The 12,122-nt window shown below is 38.4% G+C and overlaps 1 protein-coding gene across 4 annotated transcripts in view; it reads right to left on the bottom strand.

The window, feature by feature from the left end:
* The window catches only part of ANKIB1 (ankyrin repeat and IBR domain containing 1), a 159,518-nt gene that overhangs the window by 78,567 nt on the left and 68,829 nt on the right, over positions 1-12,122 (bottom strand). For all 4 annotated transcript variants that reach the window (XM_049894010.1, XM_049894007.1, XM_049894008.1 and 1 more), the window contains one exon: positions 9,910-10,210. In XM_049894010.1, coding sequence (XP_049749967.1) covers positions 9,910-10,210 — 301 coding nt within the window. The remainder of the gene's footprint in view (positions 1-9,909; positions 10,211-12,122) is intronic.

The following is a 12,122-nucleotide window of genomic DNA, read 5'->3' as shown; positions in this document are numbered from 1 at the left end:
AAACTGGCATCATCTGAGAATTTTAAAATGCCAGTGTCTGGTGCCCACCCTCAGAGATTCTGATTTTATTGGTCTGAGACGTGGCCTACACATTTTTTTGTGTAGTCATAGTTAGAACTACCGTTCCAACAAAAAAGGTTTTTGAACCATGTAAAAATCACCTGGGTACTCTTAACAGTCTGATTAGTTGGGTCTGGAGTGGAGATTAGGTATGTAGACATTTTACAGGTCATTCCAATGTAGATGGTTCACAAACCACACTTTAAGCCAGGGCTCCCTAAACCTTAATGTCAATACAAATCACTTTGGGGTCTTAGTAAAATACAGACTCAGATTCGGTAGGTCTGGAATGGAGCCTAAGATTCTGCATTTCCAAAAAGTTCCAGTCACTGATGCCAATGCCAGTCCATGGACCATTCTTTAAGTACCAAGGCTTTAAGAAACACTGCTTCAGAAGTATTATCATTCAAGTCTATATTATAACCGTTAGACTAATCTTTCTACATTCCTATCACTTCAATCAAAAATTTTCAATAGCTCAATATTCTACAAAATAAACTTTAAATTCTTGATTTCGGTATTTAGTACATTTTACTTGGTATAACCTCTATCTTCCCATTAAATGATCTCTCTTACTATTCTTACAAATGCACAAACTCCTTCAATCTGCATGTATTTGAAACCTAGAGCAGTACTTCTCAAAATTGGGCATGTAAAAGAATCATAAGAACTTGCTGCAACATTCCAGGAGTCTACCTCTAACCTGTTGCTGTCCAGTCGATTCCAGCTCATAAATCTGGAGGGCTGGTGGGGCCTGAGATTTTGCAGTTCTAACAAGTTCCCAGGAGCTGCTGATGCTGCAAGTCTGAGGACCACATTTTTTTTTTTTTAATTGTGCTTTAAGTGAAAGTTTACAAGTCAGTCTCTCATACAAAAATTTATATACACCTTGCTATGTACTCCTAGCTGCTCTCCTCTAAAGAGACAGCAGACTCCTTGTCTCGACCCTGTATTCCTCGTGTCCATTCAGTAGCTTCTGTCCCCCTCTGCCTTCTCCTCTCCCCTCCAGACAGGAGCTGCCCACATAGTCTCATGTGTCTACTTAAGCCAAGAAGCTCACTCCTCACCAGCATCATTTTCTATCTTATAGTCCAGTCCAATCCCTGTCTGAAGAGTTGGCTTTGCGAATGGTTCCAGTCTTGGGCCAACTGATGGTCTGGGGACCATGACCTCTGGGGTCCTTCCAGTCTCAGTTAGACCATTAAGCCTGGTCTTTTTACAAGAATTTGAGGTCTGCATCCCACTGCTCTCCTGCTCCATCAGGGATTCTCTTGTTTTCCCTGTGGGGGCAGTCATCAGTTGTAGCCGGGCACCATCTAGTTCTTCTGCTATCAGGGTGATGTAGTCTCTGATTTATGTGGCCCTTTCTGTCTCTTGGACTCATAATTCCCTTCTGTCTTTGGTGTTGTTCATTTTCCTTTGCTCCAGGTGGGTTGAGACCAATTTATGCATCTTAGATGGCTACTTGCTAGCATTTAAGACCCCAGACACCATTCACCAAAGTGGGATGTAGAATGTTTTCTTAATAGATTTTATTATGCCAATTGACCTAGATGTCCCCTGAAATCATGGTCCCTAGACCCCCGCCCCTGCTACTCTGGCCTTCGAAGTGTTTGGTTTATTCAGGAAACTTCTTTGCTTTTGGTTTAGTTGAGGACCACATTTTGAGCAGCCTCCTTAAACTACTTAAACTGAAATCTTACCCACTCAAATCTTATCATTACTCATGAAATCTTACAAGGTAACACATCTGAAGTGATTTCTCCTTCTGTTCAATACCAATAACATTTACTGCATACATAATTAACATGGCCCTTAGTGCCATAATCTTTTGGGGACAACAATGAGGTCTTAATTCTCCACAGTAAAAATTAGAAAATTGAGACCCAGATAGACAACCCTACTCAATTGCTGAGCAAAGACTGTAATTCCTATATTCTTTTCACAGTTTTAAAACTCCAGGTGCTAAAAACAAAATATAATTAGGTACAACTCTTCAGTCTGACATGTGAATGATTTTCATGGCTTTTCAACGAAGTGTGAAATGCTCTGATAGCTCCCGAAGTGTCAAATATGCCCTGTGGCTGTAAAGGGACAAGTGTGACTTAGCACCTTTGGTTTTCTAGTGACCTCTGTTTCAGATAGCACTAATTAGCTACACTTAGAAAAAAAGGCTTTGAATAAACAAGTAGGAGACAGTGGTGCCTAGGAAATATCCAAGATAGCACTCATTTTAAAAATGTTTTCGACAAAGAGTAAAGCACCATCTTCAACAAAAACCTGCCACATCTACCATTTATTGAATCACAATTACAGCTTAAGTACTAATATAAATGGAATAAGGCCTAATGACTAGGCTTGCTCTAGGGAAGTCTATTAAAGTGGGCTGGGGGGACCGCCAGACTTTTTACTGGACTCTGGTAATAGGCCTAACCCATCATCCCTCTCCTAAGACTTTCTAAATTCCAAAGCAGAAAACAAAAACCTTCAGCAACTATGAAAAAAAGTATATTATTTATTATATTAAATGCTAAGATTTGTGCTTTAGTGCAGTTCCATTTTTGTGTGCTGTGCATTCATTACATAGTATTTAAGTCTTTTGTATAATTAAAGCATATAAACCAAAAAAACCCGATGCTGCTGAGTCAATCCCAACTCATAGCGACCCTTTAGGCAGAGTAGAACTGGCCCATATAGGACTTGTTACATATTGCAAACTAAGGTCTGCAGGTCAAATCTGGTCTGCTGTCCATTTCTGTATGGCCCATGAGCTAAAAACTGGTTTTTGTATTTTTAAATGGTTGAAAAAGACCAAAAGAATATTTCACAACACATAAAAACTATAAAAAATTCTAATAAAGTTTTGTTAGAACACTGCTACCGTTATTTGTCTACATACTGTTTTTATCGCTGCTTTTACGCTACCGGAGTTGAGTAGTGATGACAGAGGCCATATGGTCCAAAAATCCTAAAATATTTACCATCTGGTCTTTTACAGAAAATTTTTGCTGACCTATGCCATAATTCTTTGAAACAGAAAAAATATTAGAATTACAGGAGCATTATTTATATTTTGTGTTCAATAAATGTTTAACATAGCATTTCTAATTTTCAGTCTACTCCTCTTTGCATTACTTTTGTCTCATAAATAATTTTAAATACTAAATATGTGAAACTCAAGATTTTTATATCAAAGTGAGGATTCAATATAAAGCACCTGGTGTTAGAGTCACAGAGATGAAATGGAAGGGCTGGCCATAAGAGACAAAGAAGAACACTACTTTGCAAATAAGCGGCATGAGTCTCATGCAGTAAGAAAAAGAACAGCTCACTGTCCAGGAATCAAGACTAGATACAGGGTTAATGGTGGGGTCATTAATAGAAATAAGACAGTCAAGAGAAGGAAGTTGTAGGTAGAGAAGATTGAGTACAGTTTTGGAAAAGGTGAATTTGAGAGAGTTTTAGCATATTCATATGAGACTGTCCACAAGGCAGCAATATAGCATAATGAACTGGAGAGGGAAGTCAGGGTTAGGCATCGAGAAGCAAAAACTAATGCAATATCCTATGCTTAGCGAATGACTTTCTCACACGTGGAGGGTCCTAGAACTCTCTAAGTTTTTTTTTTTTTTTTTTCTGGGGAGGGGAGGGGAGGTGGGGTTTGCACCCCTTAACTTCTTATAGAATGCAATTATTACAGAGAAGGGGAAGTTTTAAATTAAGTATTCCATTTCCATGGGTCAAAGTAATTGAGCTTGTTGTTAGGTGCCATCGAGTCGGTTCTGACTCATAGCGACACTATGTACAACAGAATGAAACACTGGCAGGTCCTCCGTCATCCTCACAATCGTTGTTATGCTTGAGCCCACTGTTGCAGCCACCGTGTCAATCCATCTTGTTTAGGGTCTTTCCTTTACTTTACCAGGTGTGATAGTTAAGATATGTGTCAACTTGGTTAGGCCATCATTCCTAGTATTGTGTGACTGTCTACCATTTTGTCATTTGATGAGATTTTCCTGTGTGTTGTAAATCCTATCACTATGAGGTTAGTAAGATGGATTAGTGGCAGTTATATTGATGAGATCTACAAAATTAGACAATGTCTTAAGCCAATCTCTTTTTGAGATATAAAAGACAGAAGCGAGCAGACAGACATGGGGACCTCACACCACCAAGAAAGCAGTGCTGGGAGCAGAGTGTGTCCTTTGGACCCAGCAGAGAAGCTCCTAGTCCAGGGGAAGACTGACAAGAAGGACCTTCCTCCAAAGCCGAAAGAGAAAGCCCTCCCCTGGAGCTGATGCCCTGAATTGGGACTTCTAGCCTACTAGAATGTGAGAAAGTAAATTTCTCTTTGTTAAAGTTATCCACTTACGGTATTCCTGTTATAGCAGCACTAGATGACTAAGACACCAAGCATGATGTCCATCTCCAGAGACTGATCCTACTGATAACACTGCCAAAATATGTGAGACGTAGTCTTGTGATCTTTGTTTCTAAGGAGGATTCTGCTTGTTTTTCCTCCAAGACAGGTTTGTTCGTTCTTTTGGTAGTCCATGGTATATTCAATATTCTTCGACGACACCACATTTAAATGATATCAATTCTTCTTTGGTCTTCCTTATTCGTCGTCCAGCTCTCTCATGCATTATGAGGCGACTGAAAACACCATGGCTTGGGTCAGGCATGCCTTAGTCTTCAAAGTGACATCTTTGCTTTTGAACACTTTAAAGGGCTCTTTTGCAGATTTGCCCAATGCAATGTGTCTTTTGATTTCTTGACTGCTGCTTCTATGCGTGTAAAATGAAATCCTTGACAACTTCAATCTTTTCTCCATTTATCATGATCATTGCTTATTGGTTCAGTTGTGAGGATTTTTGTTTTCTTTATGTTGAGGTGTAATCCATATTGAAGGCTGTGATCTTTGACCTTCATCAGTAAGGCCTTCAAGTCCTCTTCATTTTCAGCAAACAAGGTTGTACATCTGCATATTGCAGGTTCTTAATGAGTCTTCCTCCAGTCCTGATGCTCCTTTCTTCTTCATATAGTCCAGCTTCTCAGATTTCCTCAGCACACAGACTGCATAGATATGGTGAAAGGATACAACTCTGACTCACACCTTTCCTGACTTTAAACCATGTGGTATCCCCTTGTTCTGTTTGAACGACTGCCTCTTGATCTATGCATAGGTTCCTCATGAGCACAATTAAGAGTTTTGGAATTCCCATTCTTCACAAAGTTATCCATAATTTGTTATGATCCACACAGTTGAGTGCCTTTGCATAGTCAATAAAAGACGGGTAATCATATTCCTGGTATTCTCTGCTTTCAGTCAGGAGCCATCTAACCTCAGTCGTCTATATGAGGAAGTTTGGAAGACAGCTACCTGGCCAACCAACTGGAAGAGATCCATATTTATGCCTTCAAAAGTAACTGAGCTACAGAAAAATATCTGTTGAAATTATTAGTGCACATAGTAAATTATCAAATGACCTGATAACTTCATCAACTCTGACCTTAAACATACAGAGAGAAAACATTTTCAATAGCTAGCTAAGACACATTTCCATAAATATAAGTTCTTAAGAGCTAAGAAAACAGCTTGACCTTAACCCCAGTGGAAAAAAATCTCTTCAACGTTACAGGATAGACACTAAAATGAGACATATTTTACTTTAATTACAGAAAATTAGTGCTAAAAGGGGGCTCTGAGAGAATTTTCAGATTATCCCTACATTCAAGATAAAACTATCCAGAGGTTGAGTGACTCACTCAAGGTCTCACAGAGAACCACTCTGAGAACGAAGACTAGGAATCAGTGGTCTTTCCACCACACTATGACCTCTTACCGTATGAAAAAATTAATAAATACCTGATGACACTTTTACTCAAACCAAATGTTTTTATCATGCTTGCTATCAACGAGCACTATGAAAACAACAAAACACTACACAAATGTTAGTTACTACAACTATTATTCTCATAGTCAATGACTAAAAACAATGATGTAGAGAAATAAGCTGCCCAAAGTTCAGAAAAAATATCTAAATTACTCATGAAAGCAAACTTAGTAAGAAAAGTCTTTCCTGTTCATCAAAGGAGTATGACACCATCTGAAGATACCTGAAGACTAAAACTCTAATAACTAAAGTTATATAGTGAGTTATATATTTCATTTATTTTATGTACTTATGTTTTTTTTTATACTAGAAAAGGAAACCCTGGCGGTGTAGTGGTTAAGTGCTACAGCTGCTAACCAAAAGGTCAGCAGTTCAAACCCACCATGTGCTCCTTGAAAACCCTATAGGGCAGTTCTACTCTATCTGATAGGGTCACTATGAGTCGGAATCAACTCTACAGCCATGGGTTTGGTTTTTTAGTTTTTATACTGAAAAAATACTGTGAGGACTGTGAAAATTAATATAGACTTTCCTCAGAAATTCTTCTAGTTATCTAGCAGTAAGCATTATCAAAAGTCACTTAAGGCCTAAGGGTGGGCAAGTGTACAGTATACGTAAGAGATTAAAGACAGCTTTATGTGGGTAAAACGATACGTTGAAATTTGTTGATGAAAACTAGAATAAACATAACAAAGGTATTTACAGGGCTCTATTTTTTTATCTGGGGGTCGAAAACCCTGGTGGTGTAGTGGTTAAGTGCTACGGCTGTTAGCCAAAGGGTCGGTAACTCAAATCCGCCAGGCACTCCTTGGAAACCGTATGGGATAGTTCTACTCTGTCCTATAGAGTTGCTGTAAGTCGGAATCGATTCAACGGCACTGGGTTTGGTTTTTTTTTTTTGTTTATCTGGGGGTGTGTTACATATAAGTCAAGAGCCCTTCTGAATACAGAAAAATGAACAGTCATCAAATGGTGTGGATTATGCTGACAAATCAAACAGTTAAAATATACACATTCATACAGGCACACATACACAGCAAGCAAATCAACAGGCCTGCCACACAGTACAGAATAAACCTGGCACTAAGTTTCCTTAGAACAGAACATGGAAGGAGGAATACCACTGTTGATGTCAGACAGATCTTCGCTAAAGGTAGAGAATACCAGAAAGATGTTTCCCTGTGTTTTATTGACTATGTAAAGGCATTTGACTGTGTGGAACATAACAAATTATCGATAACATTGTGAAGAATGGGAATTCCAAAACTCTTAATTGTGCTCATGAGGAACCTATACATAGACTAAGAAGCAGTCGTTCAAACAGAACAAGGGGATACCGCATGGTTTAAAGTCAGGAAAGGTGTGAGTCAAGGTTGTACCCTTTCACTGTATCTAGTTAATCTGTGTGCTGAGGAAATCTGAGAAGCTGGACTATATAAAGAAGAAAGGGGCATCAGGATTGGAGGGAGACTCATTAACAACCTGCAATATGCAGATGAGACAATCTTGCTTGCTGAAAGTGAAGAGGACTTGAGGAACTTACTGATGAAGATCAAAGATCACAGCCTTCAATATGGATTACACCTCAACATAAAGAAAACAAAAATCCTCACAACTGAACCAATAAGCAATGATCATCATAAGTGGAGAAAAGATTGAAGTTGTCAAGGATTTCATTTTGCTTGGATCCACAATCAACACCCACGGAAGCAGCAGTCAAGAAATCAAAACACGCAGTGTATTGGGCAAATCTGCTGCAAAAGACCTCTTTAAAGTGTTCAAAAGCAAAGATGTCACTTTGAGGACTCAGGTGCACCTGACCCAAGCCATGGTGTTTTCAATTGCTTCATATGCATGTGAAAGCTAGACAATGAATAAGGAAGACCAAAGAAGAACCAAGAACTGATGCCTTTGAATTATTGTTGGTGAAGAATACTGAATATACCATGGACTGCCAGAAGAATGAAGACATCTGTCTTGGAGGAAGTATAGCCAGAATGCTCCTTGGAAGCAAGGATGGCAAGACTTCGTCTGACATATTCTGGACATGTTATCAGGAGGGATCAGTCCCTAGAGAAGGACATCATGCTTGGTAAAGCAGAGGGTCAATGAAAAAGAGGAAGGCTCTCAATGGCATGGATTGACACAGTAGCTGTAAAAAAATGGGCACAAACATAGCAGTGACTGTGAGGATGGCGTCGGACCGAGAAGTGTTTCATTCTGTTGCACATAAGGTTGCTAACTGAGTCGGAACCAACTCTACGGCACCTAGCAACAAGAAGAAATAACAAGTTTCCTCACTAAGAAAAAAAATAATGCTGGTAAAAACACCATATATATATATATATATTAAAAAAAAATTTAATAAGCATGACATTGTAAAAATATACTTGAAAATCAATAACTACTAAAGAATGCTTATAGAAAATTTTTGGAAAGAAGATATTAAAGCAGCAATATAAGAGCATTATTACTATTACCAAGAATAAGCTATTTTCCACCCTAACCCACTTGAGAAATATGATACAGTCCCAGCAGTAATAGCGAATCACTACAGCAGGGATTCTCTCACAGGAGGTGGTTGGAGAACAATACGCAGATAGGCACTGCTATTACTACATCTCCACCCCTATGTCCTTGGACATTCTTCCATCACACTGTGAATCAAGGTTAGGAAGCATTCCTTTAAAACATAGTTTCAAGTAAATTACTGGCACTAACTAGTGACCAAAGGTGACACAAACCCAAAACATGAAATGACAAAGATTCTGAAGAATTAAATATCGCAAATAATAACGGTAAACCAGAGACAATGTCATAAAGGTCCTAGAAGTGAAAAGAACACTTCAGATATACCAAAGAAATCACATAAATTGCTGTATCTTTTCATAAGAGTAGGGAAATAAAGGAAATTCATTTTTAATACATTTATCAGTTTAGAAGAATACAGTATGTATACATATATATAGATCTGTATATGTGTGTGTATGTATGTATCTGTGTGTATGTGTATAAAATATATATATAGAAATGAACAACATTCAGATCTATTTTAACCTCATTAGGACCATTGCTTTTCCAGTAACAGAATGAATTTTTGGTAATGAAGAAATTCTGTGATTCGATCTATAATGGTTCCCACACATGCTGAAATATATGAGTTGTGTCTGGTTTGACACAAATGTTGATACCTTAGGAAAAACTTGTTCAGTTGTATGTATAGTTGTGATGATATCAAAAGAATTTATCTGTATCTAGATATGGAAAAATTTTTTTTTAAGGACACTTTGGAGCCCTGGTGGCCCAGTGGTTAAGCGTTCGGCTGCTAACTAAAAGATTAGCAGTTCAAATCCACCAGCTGTTCCTTGGAGACCCTACAGTGTAGTTCTACTATGCCCTATAGAGTCGCTATGAGTCACAATCGACTCAACAGCAAGGAAAGCTTTAATGCAGAATAAACAAGAAAAAAAAAATGACATTCTAAAATTACAGGTGTTTTTAATTACACCCAAATAAATGTATTAATTTTTGTTCCTTGCTTAGGAAATTGATCAACTTTAGATACTAGAGAGGTAGGCCTCACTTGTCAATATTTGCCATATTTTAACATGTATAAATTTTGCACACTGACCACTGAAAATCAGCAAAACAGTACAATGTACCTCTACTAAAACTATTACTCTCAATAAGACAGTGCTTAATTTAGCAAAATTTTATTTGGTGTTGATTCCATTTTATTCCCAAGGTTGATTCTTTAGCTATGGTTTCTTTTTTCTTCCTTCCCTGAAACAAGTGAGTTACTTTATTTAAAAGGAGATGCAATATTTTTAAAACCACAAAAGGGAGAAAAACGGTTAAATTAAGTGTTAAGGCAAGCAAATCAAACTTGCTGATTATCACATTCTACCAAGACAGACTTTCACCATGAAGAATATAAAAAAAAAAGTTTTACCTCTACACAGGTTTTCATCCCTGAGGCAGCAGCATAGTGCAGGGGTGTGTTTTTTTTGTTATCAACGGCATCAATAGCTGCTCTCTCATACTCCCCTTGGTCAAGTTTTGCTCCTTTCCATCTTAAGATCATCTGCAGACAATCTGCTCTTCTGAAATCATCTTCAGCGGGGCGTGCTAAGCGAGGATGAAGGGCTCCTTCAGATATCATAATTTGAGGTCCCATACACAACAAATGCATAGATGTTTCATTGTGCACATTCCGTTTATTTGGATTTCCATCTCTACCAAAAAGAAAAGTCCTAAAATGGTAAAGGAAAATAAGGATGAAAACCAGTTTTTTTCCCCTCTATCTTGAAATAAGAATAGAGAAGAAAACAAATTTAAAAGACCAGCTCATTCTAAACTAACTAACCAATTTCTAGTGAAGTATTTAGTTCACAATATGTTGAATTACCTATTCTTAGAGTTACAAAGGAAACACTGGTGGCCTACCGGTTAAGTGCTATGGCTGCTAACCAAGAGGTCGGCAGCTTGGATCCATCAGGCGCTCCTTCGAAACGCTATGGGGCAGTTCTGCTCTGTCCTATAGGGTCGCTACGAGTTGACTCGATGGCAGTGGGTTTGGTTTTTTTTTTTGGTAGAGTTACAAAAACTCCCCTGAAGATTTACAGCCCAGAGAACCCTATGGGGTAGTTCTATTCTGTCCTATAGGATTGCCATGAGTTGGAATTGACTAGACAGCACACAACAACAATCTTTACAGGAGCAGATTTTTTCTCCCTAAGAGCTCGGTGGGTTTGAACCACCAACCTTTCGGTTAGCAGCTGAGTATATAACGATTGTGCCACCAGGGATCCTTTCTAGAATAATACTAAGGACAAAAACTTTCATATTTTTGTAGTAATTGCCAATGAAAGGGAAAGGAAGGAAAAAGGAAAGAAAGGGAAGGGAAAATGATGGGGAAGGGGGAAGGGGAGGAAGAGAAAAGCAAGGGGAGCGGTAAGGAAAAGAAAAGGAAGTGACAATTTACAGACTAATATGTCAATAATGTAAATGCCTTAAAGTACACTGTATACCCACTGTTTTCATTTTCCTTTACTGTTTTTTACTCTTCTACTCTATTTCTCTTGCATACATATTTATATAAGGATAGTGACAATTAAGCTAAGGACATAAGTAATGCATAAGCTTGAGACTGAATTTTAAATCCAGGAAAAATTTCTCTACTGGAAAGTAATTGACTTGCCTTTGTAATAAAAAGGCACATAATTACCCAGTACAATACTTTTAAGGGGAGTAAGTTGTGACTAGTTTTAGGAGACCAGGATCTAACTCCACAGTGGTAGGCTTTACCAAGGATAGGTCTAGGTGAGCTGCCTTAATCACTGCCAAACCCAAATCTGAGGGTTGTGCTTAGCAGCTAATACATCCACCAACTAGAGTCATAGGACTAATAGTTGAGTCAATTCAGTGGCTATGCTAAGATACTGGGAATGGGTTGGGAAAGACCTACATATGATCAGCCTATACAGAAAACACACAAATACACTACGAAATGGGCATACAAAGCAGAAACACACTCTCTGAAGATGAGCGCCTGCATTTATTGTAGAGAGCTGAGAGATCATTAGGATTCCTATGTCCAAGTCCACAACAGCAATGAGAAGAGAGCTGAGGGAAATCCTAAACATTTGTATTGTATTTAGGATAGTTTTAGCTTAGAACACATGGCTCTAACAAAAGAAACTGACCAAAAAGGAACTAGCATGGGCTCTTCAATTTGAATGAGTTACCCAAGGTGGAAAATCCTTATGAGAAAAAGGCTAACTAAGAGGTCCAGTCTAAGGCAGCAGCAAGTGCCAGATAACTGTAAGAACAACTCTGGATGCCTCCTGTTCTTACCATTCAAGACTCCAGAGAGCTCGTTAGTATAATCTTTTCAAAATCAGACTGATAGGTTTTTAACACCTTTTTTTATTTGAATTGTGCTGGGAGTAGACACAAGGTCTCTGGAGCATGGACAGATAAATTACTATCACTTCCTTATAATAACCATGCCAGTTCCTTAAACCCCAATTCTTCCCACTGGGGCAATACAATCAGAGCCATTATCAGATGTCACCCTACATGTACTACGGTCTGCACTGTAGGCAAATATGATAGGCAAAACAATGGCTTCCCAAAAATGCCCTTTTCCCAGTCCCTGGAACT

Source organism: Elephas maximus, chromosome 8, assembly GCF_024166365.1.
Source record: "Elephas maximus indicus isolate mEleMax1 chromosome 8, mEleMax1 primary haplotype, whole genome shotgun sequence".
NCBI lineage: Eukaryota > Metazoa > Chordata > Mammalia > Proboscidea > Elephantidae > Elephas > Elephas maximus.
The sequence above is the reverse complement of the archived record's forward strand: the minus strand, read 5'-3'. Positions and strand labels throughout refer to the sequence as shown.